This window comes from Eleginops maclovinus, chromosome 6 (genome assembly GCF_036324505.1).
Source record: "Eleginops maclovinus isolate JMC-PN-2008 ecotype Puerto Natales chromosome 6, JC_Emac_rtc_rv5, whole genome shotgun sequence".
Classification (NCBI taxonomy): Eukaryota; Metazoa; Chordata; class Actinopteri; order Perciformes; family Eleginopidae; genus Eleginops; species Eleginops maclovinus.
In genome coordinates, this window is record NC_086354.1 from 5944664 (window position 1) to 5965856 (window position 21193).

The 21193-nt window shown below is 39.4% G+C and overlaps 1 protein-coding gene across 2 annotated transcripts in view; it reads left to right on the forward strand.

The window, feature by feature from the left end:
• The first annotated feature begins 9852 nt into the window (after positions 1-9852).
• LOC134865954 (low-density lipoprotein receptor-related protein 8-like) overlaps positions 9853-21193 on the forward strand; it is a 148950-nt gene continuing 137609 nt past the window's right edge. For both annotated transcript variants that reach the window (XM_063885815.1, XM_063885816.1), the window contains exons 1-2: positions 9853-9998; positions 10681-10797. In XM_063885815.1, coding sequence (XP_063741885.1) covers positions 9932-9998; positions 10681-10797 — 184 coding nt within the window. In that variant the 5' untranslated portion in view covers positions 9853-9931. The remainder of the gene's footprint in view (positions 9999-10680; positions 10798-21193) is intronic.

Genomic DNA, 21193 nt, shown 5'->3' on the forward strand with positions numbered 1-21193 from the left:
CCTGCTAGTTATCCCCATTTTATTTAGAAATGGAACAGTAATCTGATGGGGATGCAGACTTTGTGTAGGAGCTTGCATTGTAGGTGTGATCAGCAGATACTGTTAGAATCACCCATATTCAGTCACAGATAATTACAGAGTCGTTTATTTTAGTTTTTATTGAAAGTGGTTACATAACATTTGAAAACAGCCACAACTGTGCACCTTGCACTCGAGTCACTGGTGCATTCCAGTACTTAGAATTGCACTCCACGCCTGCACGGCACTTATTTTTGTGGGCTGGGCTGGGTCAGAGTCACTGTTTTTCAGTCCCAATCCATACCTGCTTTAAACATTTAATGCATTCTACAAAACTAAGTTTATCCAGGCCAACACTACCGAGATAAAACAAGTTTTGAACTGCACTACCGACTTTTCACACTGGCTATCAACCTTAGAGATCTTCTGTTTTTCCAAAGTGGCAGTGGTGTGTTATGATAACGATTCTGAACCCAAGAGCAGACAAGAGACGGTGTTGAATTGATGCAAGGGGGTTTATTGAGTGAGGTGGAGGAGCAGGTAGAGGACGCGGAAACCGGGGGGAGGGTGAGGCAGGCGAGCTGGAGTGTGTGATCCGGATAACTGCAGGCAGAGGGAAACAGAGTTAGGTTGTGGTCAAAGGCAACAAGAGACGAGAGTTCGGTAGCGAGGTAACAAGGTAACAAGGTAAACTGGAGCCGGGTACGTATCATTACCACTGTAGAGCGAAGTACGATCTGGCACCGACAGCAGGGAATCCAAGGGTTTATGAAGGGGAGTTGATTGGAGATGACGACCAGGTGAGCATGATTGCAGATGACGGCCAGGTGTGAAGTGAGACCGACAGGGGGAGTGGCAAACCCAGGAGGAGGAAAAACACAGCAGACTGCTGTGACCACAACATGGTGTGTAGTAATGGCGCCGGCTGCTGGTGGAGAGATAGGAATGTCCCAGCTGGAAATCAGCAGCTGGACAGAATCAAGTAATCAGTCAGAAAAGCATGCTGGGAACCTGGTTCTGGGTTGAATACTGTTCTTTGCTTAAGAAGATTCCTTACAGGAGTAAAATGACACAGAAGTATCTAAATGGCAGCTATGATAAAGTGTTTGAATTCTTTGGATGTCAGGAAAGGGGCTTCAATATTTCCTTAAATTACCCCTTTAGCAAAGGATATACTGGACCATCCTGACAAAAGGAACGGAGATAATGCAGTCCCACAATTCCTTGTAGCTGCAACGTTTAAAGGGACGCACCATTCAGCCATTCATAACAAATTCAGATCATGTAAGTTATGGTCCTTTGTAAGCAAATGCATGCAGTGAACTTTACAAAAATATGTTAAAGCAAAAGGCAAACTATCAACATTACATGAATTATTGTGAAATAATCCAGTACGTTTCAGTGTTGGAAATGGGTAAATCTGAATTCAACCACAAGGGGCAACACCTAGCCATGTTTTTTTTTTAGACATAATGTAATGTCTTATGTCCAAATATTATATATACTTTTATGGTTTTCAACAGGAAGTTTTAACAACAGGGGATAGATATTTAGGCAGGTATTTAGAAAATGTGTTTTTCGATCTAAATTCTCCCTTTTTATACTGTAATGATATTTCTACAGAACAATGTAAAATATGAACATTCTTTTGCAAAATGTGATGCGTGGTTGATGCCTAAGATCATCCTGGAGAGGGCAGCATCATCTAAATTTGGCCTGAAGCCTGAATCCATGACAAGGCTGTACAGTGCAGGTAGTGGTAGTAGAAGTAGTTAGATCTTTTTTTTTCTTGTAGATGTAATGATAACTCTAACTCACTAATTTATATATAGCCAAAAATACAAAGTTAATAAAAGCAGTTGCCTTTGCTGCTGGTTGAGGTCGATCTTACGTTATTTAAACTAGTTTGGACAAGCAAGCAAGTGTTTTAATAGGGTTTAAAGCTATGGGAAGAAGTCAAGCGTCAATAGTTAGTTTTTCTTTAGATCTCTTTTATAAAGTTAAATTAGCATGACAGTGACTGAAGCATTTTATCCTGTATAAAATGTCACAGTATGGTGTTAAGAGATTTTTGTGAGCTGCAGTAAATACATTAAAATTTGACAACAACAAAATAGCTTACAGTACAAAAAAGTAAGATAAAGGGTAATGATTATCAATTTCCTTGGTTCTACTATTTATAGGTATGTCTTTTTTATTGTATTCTCTAAACTATTGGCAACATTTCTCTGTGTTAGAATCAAACAGACACTGGAATGGCTGCCATACATGTAGAAAACAAAAACTAAGACACATTTGGAGTGCTCTATTTTTTCCGGAGCTGTATCTACATAGCATTGGTGCTATACATGATAAACATTGGCTAAGGTGTCAAAAAACACAGTCCTCTCTTCTGCTGCTTGACAAAGCGGTGGCCAATAATGTGCCGTAGAGAGATTTGTGTGAACAGATTCTCATTCTGGCCCACTACTCCAGCCGCTGATTTTCTGACAGGTGCAACATCAACCAGAGAGGATGAACTAATCTCACAGTCGCACACCACTGGGTTACACAAACACGGCTTGTGATCAGAACATCACTGTTCCACCGACCAGCTGGTGGAAGGTGGGAGGACACTGGGCAAAAGTGGCTCCCTCATCTCTGAAATGCAGCTGCTCAGGTGTTCTCGAGCAAGGTACAAAAACCTAATTGCTTCAGTGCTCAGAGGCCATCAGTGGATAGCTACACTGTAACTGAACCATGAAACCTGCCTCCTGCAGCTGTGATAGCGGAGATTAGAAAACAGCTGGAGGAAGAAAAAAAAAGTATGCACGCTCAGGAAATGTTCCCTAAAGGTTAATTAAATATGAAACATGACCAGAGCAGAAGTCACTGAAATGCTGCTCTCATGCAAGAAAATGTGCAGTTTTGATGATGGCTGTGACTGTACGGCAGCTTGTCTTGAATACGTAATGTTGAGAAAATGTGGCACACTTTCCAGACTGGCTGCTGTGACAAATGAAAACTATCTCCTGCCAATTTTCAAGACTCCCAGACAAACCGTTCCAATATTGACATTTTACTTCTCTTTTTCCTCCAAAATTATGAACCCCTGCTAAAATGGATGTCCCTCAGGCAGAGAGATAGGTCTGATGAAGTGACTTCTTATCTGATCCGTCAAAATGCTTGAGTGATTTTTTGATCATGTTGATGTGCTGCACCCTGCAAGATAACAAGAAACATGTTTTACAGTGTACACCTGCTGTGTATCAATTTTTCAGGATGTAGACAGTTATTGCATGACAGGTCACACACTTCTTCCCAGTCACCCATTCAAATCCACTATAAATCAAAACACGAAAATACTTTGGAACATGAAAACTTTGCATGGACATTCACGGTCCCCAGAGGATGAACCCTATGACCTTAATGATCCTGCAACGTTTCCGGTTGTGCCACGAGTGTGGTTTTCACCTTTACACAAATTGCTGTGGAAATGAGTACACACATCTAGTGCCATCATCAAGTCAAGAAATGTATTCGGTCTAAAACTTTGGAGTATGACCAAATACCCGCAAAATTAAATTAGATTAGATTACATTCAACTTTATTGTCATTGTGCAAAGTACAGGTACAAGCCAATGAAATGCAGTTAGCATCCAACCAGAAGTGCAAAGATGTACTATAATATATACAGGGAGAAAATAAATTACTATATACATATGTTATACCAGTAAGTATTTAGGGATTGTATATGCAGTATCTACAGATTGTGTATGCAGAGTATATTATATCAATCAATGCAGGATGAATAGTGCAATAACATGTTCGTTATTTACAGTAACAGTGCAGTAGTTAGTGCAATGATGCGATATGGGTTATATGTGCAAACAGCAACAGTAAAAAGTATAAACAGTTTAAGCAACATGTACAGATGGTTATGTGTACAGTATCATATGAGCAGTGAAGTTATTCAGTCAATGGAGATATGAATAGTGCAATTAACGAGTTCTTCAAGTACGAAACAATACAGTAGTGAGTGCAATGATGCTAATGGAGTGAGGGAGTGGAGTTCAACAGAGGCACAGCCTCATGAAAGAAACTTTTTCTCAGCCTACTGGTGCGGGAGCGGAGGCTTCTGTAACACCCATTCAAATGTTGGTCAGACAAATATTATCATGCTAACATGCTAAACGAAGAAGTGTAGAAAAACTGTAGCATTATGAAGCTATGTATTAACATATAAGCGTGTTTATTATGAGCCTGTTAGTTTGCTTATTAGCTTTTAGCTCGAAAGACTGCTGGAAATGCTATGGACTATTAGTCTTGTTATTTATTTTTTTGTGAAATAAATATACTTTTATTTCCTTTATTTATTGAATGTCTTGAGAGTGTAAAAGTTTTCAAACTAGAAACATTTTACTTGGAAGCTTTTCTCAGCTGAGTGGTTACAGCTCATACCATATGTGATTTCGCAAGTTCGATACTGGCCTTGGGATAGGTGTTGCGTGTCACACCTCTTTCTTTCTGTCTCTCAACCACTTTTTACACTGTCTTCTGTCAAATAAAAGTAAAAAATGCCTACCCAAAAACATGTTGAAACAACCATCACTTTGCTTTGCATGAGCGTAAAGTGAGTGGGTGTCTCTTTCTTTCTGTCGTTCTTACAGAGATTATTTTCATGGCTTGCACAGTTACAGCAAGGGCAAAACTAGGGTAGCTGCCTATTTCAGAGGCATCCAAGGCACAGGACATTTGGTAGTGAGGGAAAAAGATGAGTAGACAGGGCAGTGAGGTCCAGCACCATGGCCAATGTAATGCATGCGAAATCTGCTCTCAAGTATTTGCCACTATTTGCATATTTCAGTCGATTGACAGCCTCCCTCCCTCTGCCTCCTGCTTAATCCTTAGTGTGCTAAAAGCATTTTCATGACTCACTCCTTGCAGCAAATTGACTGTAAATTTCATTTAGTGCGTGTTATCTCTGATGGGTAAAAATCTGATTTGCAACCAAACCAAAAACATTTTTTGTGCTACATCAATTATCCATCGCTTAATTTTTACTTCGGCAACGCAGATGGGCACGAACGATAGCACATCATGTGCTTTACATGTTATAATTAACTATCCATGTGCAGAACTGCATGTGAGCTATTACTATTTGCAGCTGGTCACGTTTCATAAATTGCATGCTGGGGATCGTACGCCCTAAGGAGATAGCAATGTAAACTAAAAGATCATTCGCTTTACAATTCCCAAATCATTTGCCCGACAATTTGTTGTATTGTCGGTTTTATCGTAAAGAAACTTTATTTTTCTGTTGGAATATTTTCTATGTAAACACCCTGGTCACAGGTCAGAAATGGGTCTGGGACAAGCTAATACTACATAGGCTGATATTTCAAAAGGCTTATTTTCAGACTTGTATAATTTGAACACCTGGTCACAACCACTGCCTCATCTTGTTCGGGGTTGCAACGATGACAACAGGCCACAGTGTTTTTTTCCTTAGTGCCATGAATTTATTGGTGGTGAATACTATGAAATGTGTAACTATATGTGTTTGCTTGTGTATTTACAATATGTCGAGGTTGAGAGGAGGATTAAGTTATCCTTAAGCTTATCTCCATTAAAATGACTGATTATGCTGTCAGCATTGGTCGTGGCCTAGATTTGAAAGACAGCCTTGTTTGCTCTGGCTGGCAGCCACCAGACCTTGTAAATACCACTCATGCACTTTTATCTGCCGAAAAGTGCTACCTGATTGTGGTTAGTAAGAGCAACAATAATGCTGCAGTTTGGTTAATGAAATAGGTACAGGGGGTCCTTTTCCTGTTGCTGCTGCCACTGAGAAAACCGTATAGCCTGCGGTTCACCTCAGCATAATTTGCATATAGATAAGAATCACATAACATTACTGCATTTGGGTATATTATTAAAGGGCTTGTTGAACAGGATACGGTACCATAAGAGACTTGTGTAGATGCTCAAACAGGTGATCCCAGAGCGCTGGTTCCTGCCTCAGTTAAGCCAATTTCTATTGCTTACATTCATGAAGGATTTAAGAATGTGTTACAATGTAGTGTGGATCCACTGCTACGTTACTGAGTAGACAGCTAGCTACTTCTAAATGAATCTAATGTGAACACAACATCTCCACAGGGAGGGACAGAGAATTGCTTGACCTCCTGATCCCTTCCTACCTGCTTCTGCTAGTCCCCACCGCTGTACCACTTTTACCTGTCTGCCATGCTTAGAAATTGATTTCACTGGCTCAGTGGGTGTGACATGGACAACCATAGGACCCCACTTTCTAATTTCTCACTCACATACACACATGCATAACGTTGCAGCCCACGTTTTTGATATATATTCAGCTGTTGTTTCTTGATATATAGCCAACACACGAAACACATTGTAATTGTACATAGGCTGCTTTATTAGACTGCTTGTATGGATAGCCTAAATTGTCAACATGCATCTTTATGCACTACCCCTCATTTGGGCTGCCTGTTAAAGTTTACTGCTGTTAGCTATGTCTGTAGCTTTATTTATTTTATCCACTTAAAAAAATGAAATACAACCAGAGGTGGGAAGTCACTAAGTATATTTACTCAAGTACTGTACTTAAGTACAACTTTGAGGTACTTTACATTGATTTAATACCTTTAGATACTTTGCATACTTGGATTAATGATACAAAATATAAACACTTGCAGTATATAAAGTCATTAAAATTAGCTGCACCTTCAACAGCTTTGATGACACTCTAATGCATGGGTGTCCACACTTTTTTCACCGAGGTTCCACATACAGAAAAATATACGGAGAGCTGGGCCACTTATAGAGGTGAATATTGCCTCATAAGTTAAGTTATAAGTTAGCAAAACAAATCAAATGTAGGTGAGTAATGCGCAATACTTGAAAATGCTTTAAGGAAAAAACATCCCATCTCTCTTTAGGGTTTCATTTATTTTGTTGGCAGCTCATTCCTTAAAACAGAAGCCTCAGATTGCTGATAATAAGAGTAAATATGAAGGTTACATTTTAAGCTTGTTATAGAAATAAGATATTGGGGTTTCTTTTTATCAACTAAGATTTGTTACAAAATGTTTTAAAATTTTAAACGACTGAATATATTTGAAAATTGGGCTCATTAACACATACTGTGTAATATATGTTAACATACGAGAAGTACAATGTAAGACAAGCAAAAGTTTAATTTCTGGGCCATATTCCATTATACTTTTAGAATTTGCTGGGGGCCGATTCAAAATTGTAGTTTGGACCCCCCTGCTCTAATGCATCAATAATTATAATTAAAATATATATTATTCTTGAATGGGCCAATCTGCATATTGAACACTTTTACTCTTGGTACTTTAAGTAAAACTAAGGCCAATACTTTTCTACTTTTACTTGAGTAACATTTTGATTTTACTTGTAGCAGAATATTCCTACACTCAGATACTTTTACTTTTACTCAAGTACAAGCTCTGAGTACTTCCCCCTCTGTAAATTACAGCTGATGGTTTGGATCGGATTCGAACCTGCACTGCTCCTAAGGGTCCAGCCCGAGCACCCCTAGCCAGGTTGCACTATGAAAACAGCCAGCACAAAACTTGTTGGTTATTTCCTCTTCAAAAATGGACTACAACTATCTGACAGTGGTTTCCTTGTAATGCTAAGTAAGTTGGTGTTTCATATACCAAATATTTCCGTCAGATTAAGTACACGTTTCCCAGCTAATGTTAGTAGTAAACAGCTTTTAGCTAGCTCGCTAGTTTTCTCCAGTCCTGACAGCAACACTGCATGTCCATAGGTTAAAAAAAAAGGAAGACAGCAGAATAACAATATAACAGTCATGTCTTTATCGACATGTGGTTCACAGAAGAACCTCATGAACAACAACAACAACAACAACAACACAAATAGCTCCAATTATTGTTATTATTATTATTATATTATTTTAGAATACAAGCTAGCTAATGGTGGAACTTTAGGCTATTTTTATGCTATCTCAGCCCTTATCAACCCCAAATCTGCAATGGTGATGTAAGAAAAAGATTCATAAAATGACCTTTATCATATGATAACAACAAAAACAGCACAAGCTTGAATTACACCAACAGGTATTTATTGCAGTTTCTCAAGGTAAGCCTACTGTATTTGTTTATATCTGTGGTTAATGAACACCTGCATGTGTTGCTATAGTAGATGGCTAGCTATTGAGTCTTAAAAATGTACGTTCACATAATTTAGTGTGAGAGATGACAGCTTTTCAGATCTGAAAGGTAGTTTATCTTTGGTAGGGGCTGTGGGTGAATGAGTTTATAGCTTGTTGTCATAGTAGGACCCAGGTGTACATATGCAATGAAATGAACAGAGGCTGAATTCCATTCGTGCTTCTGTTTCAATGTGCTGATATTGTGCATGCTGGTTCACTTTCACTGGGCCGATAAACACCTGTGATTTTATTATTGTGATAAATGCATGCTTTAAAAGGCCTATTAGACATACTCCTATGACTGTGTGGGTAGTACACACTTTGATGGATAGCTCAGTCTCCTGTTGGTTTTGTTGCACCTGGTGGGACAAATTACACCTTTAGCATGTGTAAGCAGCGAGACTGGAGGTGTAATTAGCCCGGGTGATTGAAAACACCTGTGTTGGTGCGTAGGGGCCTTCAAAAATGTCTGGTAACCTCTTCGTATATTGACCTTTTTCAAAGCATTGTCCTTAGTAGGGAAAGCACGGAGTATGAAATGAATATACATCTAAGTGTCCCATTGAGCCAGCATGCACAACAGGGCCCCCCTTAAGTGGAATTCAGCCGTTATTGTTGCTAATAAATACACCTGTTATTTACTCTTATTACATTGCAAAATGTTATTAGATGGAAAAGATCAAGGTAAATATTTATGAAGTGTGTTTTTAACTACCAAGAACACTATTATTTAGAAAATGAGTATGAGCTATTAGCTGAATACGTAAAGATTTACTATAGTTTTACTCATGAATTAAATAAGACAAAGAATATCATTATGTATGAGTAGTTTTATACCCAGAAATGTTTACTTTGAGCTATTTAAAATTTATGTTTGGAAAGAAAAATATCAACAGGTAGCCTACCATAGTGTGTTCTACCCTAAAGCGGTCACAATAACAAAACACGTTCTATCTGTAATATTCATAAGCTTTCAGTTGAATATCACAATAAGGATATTACTTGTGCTTGATCAAAAGCTATTCAATTGTATTGAATTCTGCCTTTTCTGCTGCACTCAGTATACTTTAATTTTCAACAAATTCGATTATTGAATATTAAAAACGAAAATAATTAATTCCCTAAATGTATTTTACTGAAAAAAAATGAAAAAAAATGATGGATACACTTGATGGTGCAGTTTTGACTGAAATTCAAGTAACAGAAAATCAATTACAGTTAACTTGCTCTGTTTATAGACTTTAGGTTGTTTTAACGTTATGATGATGTTAAAACAGGGTTTATTGTGCAATCTTCAATATTTGTGGCCTGCATTATTTAATTGAAATTCCAATTCATTCAGTTATTTTCTATTTTGTAGTTTTAAAAAGGTTTTGAGTCAAAAGTTGTTTGATATTAGCCTGCTGGAGCTTCTCCACAGACCCTTTTCTACGGACTCTGTTTAGAAAACTTACAAATACTATACTTTATACAACCAATATACTTAATTCTACTCTATTCTAATCTATTTTACTCAACTCTACTCCTCTCCCCGCCCCACGTGGTGTCGTCACAGCCCCTGCAGCCAATGAGACGGAGTGGGGGGCGGGGTAGTGGGTCTCACCGCTGAGAGGCAGGCAGCAGAGTCGCAGCATTACAACCAGACAAGAGAGCGGCTCTCGGGCTTTGTTTTGTGGATGTGAATGAGCTCCATCACCTGCTACGGAAATGTGGACGGATATACGGACTTTGCTACTTTTTCATTCGTTGCTCCTGAGGGTTCATTTCTCGGAAGGTCAGTAGTGTTTTCCCCCTGTGTGTGTGTGGCGTTAATACAATAAATCATAACCCGCGGTGTGTGTGTGTGTGTGTGTGTTTGTGTGTGTGTGTGTGTGTGTGTGTGTGTGTGTGTGTGTGTGTGTGTGTGTGTGTGTGTGTGTGATGGGGCTGTGTAGGTGAGATTGGACGCGCTGCCCCCGGGACTCAGCATTCGTTTGATTATAAGAAACACACAAAGACACGTTTTCCCATCATGAATACACAAGAAAACAACTTGTTTAATCTCAATGTATGGTATAGGTTGTTCGCTGAGTGAATCGCCGTGGCTCTGTCATATGTTTCCCATCTGTGAGCGTCCATACTGCATCAGCAGTAGTAGCTGTAGTAGCTCAGATTGAATCTTTGTCTGCATGTTATTATGGAGAATTATGTCAGGCACACACGGGGGCCCCTTCTTCTCCCGTAACAGCTTTTAATTATCACGCTGAAGTAGATGAGGAACTGAAAGAAAAACACAGAGCATGACGCGCCCAGCGCTTCAGCCAATTGACCTGAATGAAACCTGAATATCAATTAGGCATTCATTTGCAAATGACAGTTGAACTGCGGTTACTATATCTGCTTGTTGCTGATCCATCTGGGCGCTGTTACCGCCCCCCCCTCACCTCATCTTGTTTTGTTTAATTTCTTCCTTACAGCAACGGATGAATGTGAGGATGGACAATTTCAGTGTAACAACAAAAGGTGTATACCTACCATCTGGAGGTGCGACGACGATGACGACTGCTCAGACAACAGCGATGAAGAAAACTGTCGTAAGTGTTAAACAAAAAAGTAGTGAAATTAAGATTTTGCTTGCAAGTTGCTGTTACGAAAATGTTTTGACTTGGTTATGCCAATTTGGTAAACTGAAACATTCGAGTGGTGCAGGAATGAGTCCTAAAAAACGGGAATGAGTTAACATTCTAATACTTCCAGATCCCTTCTCTCAAAGACAACGTTTCTTTGGAATTAATACTTTGTTTGATGATTTGGAGGTGATTGTCCGAAGCTTCCGTGTCAGCGGTTGTCTAACGCTGTTTATGTTTGGACGCAGAAAAAACATAAAAGTCTGCTCTTAAAAAGCACCTAAGTGCAGTATCATAAACATGTCTTTGCCAAATATCTTATTTTGTGCAATCTTCCAAAAGCCAAAGGAAAAATTCCTTTACAATCATCAAACACTTTGCCTTGCGATGCTAACTTCCGGGTTGGCCCGTAATAAAAAACTGAATTAATTTCTACCAAACCAGAACACTCTTACTTAACAATAAAGGCGTCCTGTATTGGATTCAAATGATCTTTGTACAGGCTATAGTCTGTGCAGTTTTTTATCCCTGAAAATATTACAATACTAATTAGATCATTAATCTCATCAAGACACAATACCTGGATCTGCTCCAATCAGCTGTAAGAGCTGCACTTATGGTCTGTTCATGACTGGAATGTGTATAGAAGCTTGTCTGCCTTAATGAGCTGTATTCTCTCATACTGTTAACAGTTATGAACCATACATTTCCCCATATCTCGCAGAGGTCTTAACCCTACCATCATTTTGTATTATTTTTATGGTGGATTGTTTCCTTTTAGCATTGTTTTTTGTCATTATGCAGGAGAGTGCCTTATTTTTAGGGAGACATAAAAGCATTCAGAGCTCACAAAATAAAGGTTTTTGAGTGGAGATTAGGCTTCTGTGCCTCAGGCCAAGAGTGTGTGCAGAGTTTTCATTCCTATTTCCATCACCTTTTTATATAGAACGCTCAACAGGCATGCTTTTTTCAAATGAGGGTTGATTGTGTGGAACGGTTTTCCAGTCATTTTCAAATAAGTAGCTGTCCAGCAGAGAGACAGATTGCACATTGTATCGGTCTGCTGCACAGACCTCTGACAGGTATCTTGGATGTGTTGTTCTGTGCGGTAATAATACAATTCCAGTTTCCTTTCTGACTGCGAGCCAGTGGCCTATATTCTGCAAGAATGCTTGTGCTGAAACAAGTGAAGTTGTGCCAACGCTGAATCCAAGCTGTGCATGTTTGCAGAGCAACAATTCTCTTTTGTGTCTAGGTTAATTGTGGCTCGGGAGGAATTTCTGCACCTCCCCATACATGCATGCTCTGTATTTCTCCCCTCCTTTTTATCCTCCACACTCCCACACATTGGTTGTATAGAAACGCCTCACGGTTCCGTTCGTCTGGAGGTGTTGCCATTGTTACCCTGTTTCTGAGGGCAGCAGGACAAGTCCTCCGGCATGCCAAGGAAAGTCACAGCATCTTTTGCTTCTAAAACATTCATGTGTCACTGCCTCACGCACACCCAGACTGCTGATGTTTCGAGAAAATCATTACCAGGCTTTATCTCCTTGGTATTTTCTCTTATGAATGAAATAACGGAATAGGTTTTTATTACCCCCTGTGTGTTTTCCATCAGACAGCGCTCCAGACACATTTAGGGCTGAGTGAAAACACTCCTCCTGAAAGCCTGTTAAGCTGAGACTACTGTCAACCCACCATTTGATGATTATTGCTGTCCAGCATTATATTACAGAGTGGCCTTCACTTGTTCCTTTTCCCATGTGTGCTGAATCTGCGTGGGCAGGCAGATTTGTCCGCATCCTCATAGTGTTTCACGTATGTCTGGCTAAGCACGTTGTTCAACTTTTCCCCTGTTTGATTTGGAGATGAGGTTCTTGGAGGCATTGGCAATATTTAATTAATGCATTCCTATTAAAGTCATTCTCAGGGGCTGCTTCTGTGTTTTCTATTTCTACATCTGAGCAGGCTAAAAGACAGAGGGACAGACAGTTTAGTGCAGTGGAGTGGAATCCTGCACAACATATGCTGCGTGCGCTGAGGATTTAACTTGTACAAAAAGCAAATCCGGTGCAGGAATTACACTGTTTAGTTTCTCGTTGACTTGGAAGTGGTTGCATTTTTAAATTAAGTTTCTAAGTGGTTGATCGCATGGTCTCACTTCTCATTTTACCTGTGTTTCACAATTTATTATTTTACACAACACAGTGCCAAGTCCAAGACTTCACGGACTAAACGTGTGCAACAGAGCGTGGATATGAAATATGCAGAGAGAAAGCTCTGCCGAAGCGCAGCTTATTTGTCATGCCGGTGTCACCTTATTTTAAACCTGCTGCTTGTACTTAAACCTCACAGAACAGGTGTAAATGTCTTAAAGGCACGGTACCCCTGAAAATCGCAAACACACATTTTTTCACGTGTAAAGTGCTTAATGCAGTAACTTGCTGGTGCCTCACTACTTGTATGTTAACTTATTTTATTATAATGTAGCTAGTTATCTTTACTATGGATGTGTTCTTATTTTATTAAGTGCTTGCCTCTTAGGGCAAAAAGTGGCCCTATTTAGCTAATTTTCAGGGTTCATATTATTATTTTGTGCCTCTACTGGGACATGTCTCCATGATTTAATGTTCAAAAAGCTCTTTATTTTTCTCATGCTGCCTGTGCTGCAGCACTTCTTTTCACCCTCTGTCTGAAACCAGAGCCCAGTCTGCTCTGATTGGTTAGCTGGCTGGCTCTGTTGTGATTGGGCAACAGCTTAGAGATGTGTCAACCCTTTCTCTATCACGTTCAATGTGTTGGAGAACTGGCCAATAGAAGAGTGATTACTACATAGTGATGTCATTATGTTACAGAAGTAAACAAAGGAGTTAAATCGAGGCGTTTCAGGCCTAAAATTATAATAGGGCCCCTTTTAAATTAAAGTAGTATAAATGTATGCGTGCCAGCTTTCCTGGAATACCACCTGTGCTGTGATTCTTAAGAACACACAGATGGAAAGTCCTATTTTTGTCTTTGTCTGCTGTCCTTTTGCGGTAACATTTCCCTGCCGTGGGGCACATACATTTCCTTTTTCCTGAAGTTCTGTTTATAAATGTGATGTTTTGGTGCGATTTGCAGAGAATTGGAGCTATCAGCCATGAACAGGTCTTCCTTCTCTCTAGTCTAATGGAGCTAGATGACAACCAGCTTGTCATTACAAGAGATAATGACCCAGTTTTTCAAGATCATCCACAGACCTTGTTATGAACGGTTAGATGTAGGAACTGTTTTCTTTCCTTTTACTGCACATAAGGAAGTGCGCTCATGTACTCATTGATGAGAAAAGAGCTCCTCATGCTAGAGTAGATGTACATTCCCTTCTGTGCAGTGATACGGTGGAAAGAAAATAGAAAATAGTTCCAACAGGATAATCATAAGTGACTGGGTCTTGATTTCTTGAAAGACACATTGCTGTTGAGTTTTTTCAACAAAAATGTTTTGACAGAATATATTATGTAGTGTAAGCATATCCAGACATGGATAAATAGCACTTCAGGTAAGAGTGAAAATATGAAAATAATATCGGGGGTTAAATATCCCCTTTTCACACCACTGTTATCGCACGTACACTTAATGCATTATGTTCCTCCTCCACCCTGTATCTATTCACCCCATCCCCCACCAGTCCACCCCCCATGACTGCATCCCATCACCATCCCCCATAATCTAAACTCGACTCCCCGCTGACCAGTCACCCGCTGCATGCACCCATACATTCATACATGCATAATCACACTCATAAGTATGCATGGACACAAGTGTGGAGCAGACGGACGTGAGCATTAATGCATACAGTGCATAAACACTGATGGATGCAAACCAATGCACTTTGTATCTGAGAAGTTGAATCTACATTAACCACACCAGCAATTGTTTACCGGTTGCATGACATTTGTGGGAATGATGACATGCTAAGCCCCTCTGCACCTCGCCTTTTTTCTGGAGTTGACAGCAGAAAGGAAACAAAACACGAAAAAAATGAAGAGACCATTCCAGCATTATCATTTTCTCTTGTTTTATTATTCACAGGTTTGTCTTTGAGTTAAATTATTATTGTTTTTTTATTTTTGTATTCTGCAAACTGCTGACAACATTTCTCTGTGTTGGAATTCAACAGATACTGGAATGGCTGCCACACATGTAGAGATAAAGATTTAAGAAACATTTGGAGTGGTCTCTTCATTTTTTCCGGAGTTGTAATTCTGCATTGAATTGTCAGATCTGTGCCAACTTCTGACACGGAGCCGCCTTTTAATCCTCACTGTGATTATAGCAACACATCACCCATCTTTCTCTCTGCACTACTTTCTGCTTGACTTTCTTCCCATCCTTGGATCTGATAACAATCCATTTCATCCTCGTTCATGAATTTAACATCGATACCTGCAGGGAGGCATTTTCACAGGGCCACGCCGAGCTCATAGAGTATTCTTCTGTTTTCCTTCTTGAGATGCGGAGTCAGCAACAAACTGTGTGCCGGCGCCCTTTGTGTTCCTATTCCCCAATAAATCCGCTCCTTCAGAGACAAACGTACTTTTGAATCCTCTGGCTCTCCTCCACACCTCCTGTAGTCATTGTTAATTTCTTTCTTCCGAAGCTTTTCCCAAGCTCTTCAGCCTCCCCTACTGCAGAGCTCTGCCAACACACAAAGTTTTAGTAATGCAAAAAGTGTCCATCCACAATTTAAAAAATGTTTTATTCAGCAGAGTTGAACCTCGGTTTCCCTTTTCACAGCTTACATCATTTGAGTAAAGGGTAAATCCAGTGGTATTCTTTATTTTAGGTTCTATTTTCAAGAACATTTTCCATTGTATGGATATTCTGGACTTTCTTCCACATCTTTCTTGTAAATTGATCACATTGCTTCCCACCATATTGTTGCTTTTCATTCTTGTTTGTTCCTGGGAGGAGGGTTTTTTCCCCCGTGCCCACTGAAAGGCACCCTATCCCTTCTGAGTGCTTTAGGGACAATAGTCCTGGTCACAGGCTTTCACTTCGAAATCCTGCCATTTTCTTTAAAGACTCCAGGTGTTTCTTCGGATACAATGACAAAACATTCAGAAACAATTCAATGGTGGCTGGAAGTAAGTGAGCTTCACATAATGGGATTTGCTTTTGTGTTGCTTTGCATTTGATTTTTTTCTATTACCTTCTCCTTTTTCAAAACGAGAAAGGGTTGCTGTCAGTAATCTTCTTCAGATCTCTTACTGCTCACTTACAGTTCTGTCTTGTGTTACCTTCATCTTTGGCAATCGGTTCAAACCTAGTCTACCCATTTGGAACAAATCCGTTCCAATCTACAATAGCTCTTTCCTAGAGCTTTGATTCTCTACCAGCTGGGGTAGGACCAGGCTGTTATTTTCATAATCGACCTGGGCTTGAATCTAGTCGGTGGTTGTTGTTTTTTTTTGCCAATTTCCCATTTTTTTGTTTTGGTGTAAAAAAAAATTCTCCCATCATTTACAGATTTTCTTTTATTTGTATTTTTCCATTTGGGCTTTTTCGTTTGTGTTTTAGGAATGGCATTGTGCGATTGTGTCGAAAATGTCTGTTATTCACCAAAAAGGCTTCTTAGCTTATAATGTTGACATTCAAATTCTAGTATCCATTATTATTAATTGCTTAAAGAAACATTGCGTGCCATAATCCACCCTTCACTTTATCCCCCCCCCCCTATCTGTCACGTTCTTTAGAGCACAAAGCCTTACTTAAGCTTGTATTACATTTAATTCATTAATATTTTATACTTTTTGCAGTTGATATTCAGGTTTTTAATCGGGGTAATGTATGGACGGGATTCTTTTTTGTCATAGCTCTAAGTTATGTCTATGTCGTCTCACTTCCAGTCAGCTTTACCTCTTGAGAACTCATAGCTCTGTTTCTTTGTTCATAAGTTGTCTTGATGCGCCGTCATGCCCATCCGGGCTAGTTGACAGCGATCTTTTATAACATTTGAGTATATGTTGACTGTTTGCAAACGAAAAAGCAATTTAGACAACTGCTGAAGTCTTCTTGTGAATGCAGAATGAAAACAGAGTTAGCATGGGATGTTCCCGGGGAAAAAGAGAGGACCCATCATCTTGTTGTGTTTTCGACTTATCAGCGTTGAAAGCATGTCTCGGTTTGTGTGCATGTATTTCCCCCCCCTCAGTCTTTGCCTCAGCGTCTCTGTGATGTGTGAAGCTGTGTTTGACAGCGCACAAGAAGCCTTGCTGATGATCACGGAAAACAAAGAGATTGGGCTAAAAAAACGAGTGCAGTTGAAGCGATGGAAAGTGGGCAAAGAAATCATACTGACCTGCGGGGGTGAGTCGGGGAGTTTGTTTGTGTTCCTATCAAAATTCTCTCGGTAATCTGTTGACAACTGTTCACAGCGTGGAAAGGATTACAGCTTTATCTCTCTGTGCAATAAGGCGTGTTTTTTTCATTTATGTCCGTCGGTCTATTTATGCTCTGGTAACTTGCTCACTTGCTGTGCACACAATCATGGTTGAGTCTTAATTAGTGTAACAAGTTCTAATAGCCTGGATAAAGCAAACGTTTTAGGCAAAAGGAGTTGATTTGAGGAATTGAGTAAGTCAAATGGACCCCTATCCATATTATCTTTACCTATTTGATGTTTATTTTAATTTAAAGGTGGCATTGTATTTCCATCCACCTGCTCGACATTTATAGGGTGCAGCATGTCACCTCACCTACTCGGTCCATTGGGCAACATTTACCAATCGACTGCCTTCTGTTTGTTTTACTGTGGTACTTTAACAGGGGGCTGTATATGGTCCGTATAATATTACGTCAGTTTTTTATTGGACTCAATCTCATGTCAGACTGGCGTTGCAGGTACTAGAGTTCTCTAGAGTAACAAGTGGTATTACAAGTATGGCCTGGCAATATTAAAGGTCTATCAACATTGTGATGTGAGAATAAATATTGTCTTCAATTTTGGTTATTGAAATATGGCATAAGTGTTTTTAATGATGGCTGTGATGTTTTTTGATAATTGGTATTATTTGTTTCACACACCAAGTTTTTATATCCACATAACTGATGGTTATTTTACGAAAATCACATTGCGTTAATATGTTATAAAAGCATCAATAGTCAACTCAATTTTAAAGTATTAGGTCAAAAATATTGCGATATTTGACATATTACACCCAGCCCTAATAACAAGACAGAACGGGCCCTGGCTAGTTCGTTAGCATGCTAATTTCAGGAGAAACAGAAAACATGGACACCTTTTACATTCCGCCAACATTGCTACCGGTTCACTTTCATTTCTGTTATTTTGAATGCTATAAACTTAAATTCTAGCCATAGATTACAAGCTAGAAGCTGTGAAAGTCTGTTTTCATAATGAAACTGTGCTAGTGTTTAACATTGTAGCGATAGCATGCTAAACCTGTGGTTAGTGTTACGTAACGGGCTGGAGCTTGTACAGTCGTAGTCTATACCTTACAAATGAGTTTCTCCGTCTTATTCTGATTTGATAATATCAGCAAAAAGACATTTTTCAAGCAAGATGCAAAGAACATAAGAACATTAAAAAAAAAAAAACATAAAATATTTGTATTTTTACCATCAAGCAGTTAATGCAGTAAGTAATGAAGTCCAATAGATATTGACCGCTACACCGACTAGACATTTTCTCCCTGGATGCACTGAGTACATCTGTTGGCAGCAAAGTCTCTAAACTCTCAGAGGCAACTGCTCTGATACAGCCTATGTCTAAGTCCCCGTCCACATGTGTGTTTGTTTGCTTGGTTCGCTGGCACCACTGTCCTACTGCCCTGTCTCTGCGTGTCCCAAAGCCAGCTCCCCTAAAGTGTTCATTAAGAAGTCTGCAATTGAGCTATTATCTCAGATTAGTGCAAAGATGCTAAGAGAAAGAGAGGGTGAGCCCGGGAGAGAGGGATTAATGTGGGGATATAAACCATCACTCAGCCTCAACCTCTTGCCCTCACTCGGTATATATTTATTCCACTTGGTTTTTAATGCTCAAGACCTAAAATAAAAACTGCTCTTTTGCAACATTTTAAACATTTCACCTCCAAGAAATCTCTGTACACTTTGCAGATATTTATCTCGAAACTCTGTTAGCAGTGCGAGTTGCCTTAAGAAAAATGCTGTTTCAGTTTAGATGAATCACTGAAATATTGCCATGGTTTCAAACCAACACCAGTAACTGTACGTCACTGCAACACTTGTTTTTAAACCTGTTCTCTGTGCTGCTACAATGCTAGAATCTGGTCTTAAAGGGGCCCCATTATGCTCTTTGGACTTTTCTCTTTCCTGTAGTGTGTTGTTTATGTTTTTGTGCATGTAAATGGTCTTCAAAAGTTCCCTCCCAACATTTTCTCTCCCACACACTACCGTTCCAATATGAACCTGAGAAAGTGAGCAAAATATGTCCTCTTTTGACTTGTATTATTTTAGGTAAAAAAATACTTTTTGTCTGATGTTGTTATAAAGCTGTCAAACCCAAAAGGTATTTAATCCAGCATTTTGTGTCACATGCCTCACAACACGATGGATCACTTATTATTTCCCTTTTTATGTTTCTTTCTTGCATATAAACATTCCTCCTTGTGTCGATTAATGCTGCAAAGTGGTGTTCACTTGACAGTTGTACAATTGTTGGAATGAGGATGGGTTTTGCTTGCATCTGGTGAAATGTTGTTGTTGTTGTTGTTTTTATGCTCTTTTCTAGCAACTGTCTGGAGTGAATTTCTTAAAATGAGATGCAGAATTCAACTTTAACTCAAGTACAAAGCGATTACTGAATTTGTTGTTAAAATGCAAATGTGACCTCACAAAACCCATTTTTAGTAGTTGTGTCAATTTAATAAAAAAAAGATGATTGAATACAAGTTAAAAATACTAGTATTTACTTAATAAACTAATATGCGCGTGGTGTTGATCAGATGTTTTTTTTACTATATTAGAACATGATTTCTGAATTATTATTATTATTATTATTATTATTATTATTATTATTATTATTATTGTTATCATGAAGTCCGACAATTTTCTGACACTTTGCTAAAGCATCAAGAAGAGATCACGGAGAGCTGCTGTGATTCCCTTCTGTGAAATGTGCACTACACAGGGCTTCAGCAAAATTACTTTTCTTCTTTATAAGAGCAGAGTTGCCATTTGTAATGGCTTTGGTTGTCACACTGAGGTAGTGATGGCTACTTATTAGTGCAATACATGAAGCTTGAACTAATTTTCTGCTTTTTTAAAAACTTTTTACGGCCATGCCGTTAACGGTAAAAATCTGAAATTGCGGGAGGAAGTTTGGGTCCAACTTAGTAATTGGCGTTTTAAGTTTACACTGACTTAAAAAAAAATAAAAAAATCCTGATTTAACTGTGAGATTAAACATTAACAGCCTTAGTTTTAAGCCATAACTTAAGAAGGAACACAAAATAACACAACTATCTTTAACGATAAAAGTATGAATTAACTGCATATTTACTGCTTGGTGAAGGCATGCAACTTCAAGGTTCTAATTCTATTATTTAACAAGATGAAAGCTGAATTAGTTTGAATCATCCAGCCATCCAGTTGCCATGTCATAGAAGAAGTGTTGCTGCTACACCTGGCTATAGATTTTTCAGCATTCACTCAGTAGCGGAAATGAAATGAACCCAGGATAGCTTGAAAATCGATAACACACATGCTGAATGTCTGAGGAAAGATGCTTGCTCTGTGAACCCGGGCCCCGGGGCTGTGGGCATCCAGGCACACAGTGCCTTTCATCCAGAATCACTGTCAGAACCAAAACACAGGCCCACAAGGGAGGTTGTTGGCACACATTGTGAGAACTGTGGTCCTTTTGGAACTTGTGATTCATTTTAGTGAAAAATGTCACTTCATGTGACTCAACGGCGCCACTCCTGAATCTTTGCCCGCAGCTCAGGGCTTGTTGGGGATTGGCTGAGAGTGGCTGCATTTTGTTTTGATTTATCGGTTTGTGGATGAGTAGACACACTCATCACAGACCTAAAGAGGACACTACGCCACTCTGAAGTCAAGCCAGGGTAACAGAGAGCATCAGCAGCGCGCGTGGTAGTGAATTGGAATGATCAGAGAATGGTTGTGACACAGCGTCTAAAGCCCTCAGTCTTTCTCTTTATTGATGATTCAGTGTAGCTGGATGAATTATGACTGTCGCTTTCACTCAAGGCAGTAGCAACAATCGCCTCCTCTTGCACAGCTACACGGTGACTCATTACATCGCCATCATCACAACGTAGAAGCTTCGCATACAGCCGTCACTACCTTGAAATCATCACCATCCACTATCAAAGCACCC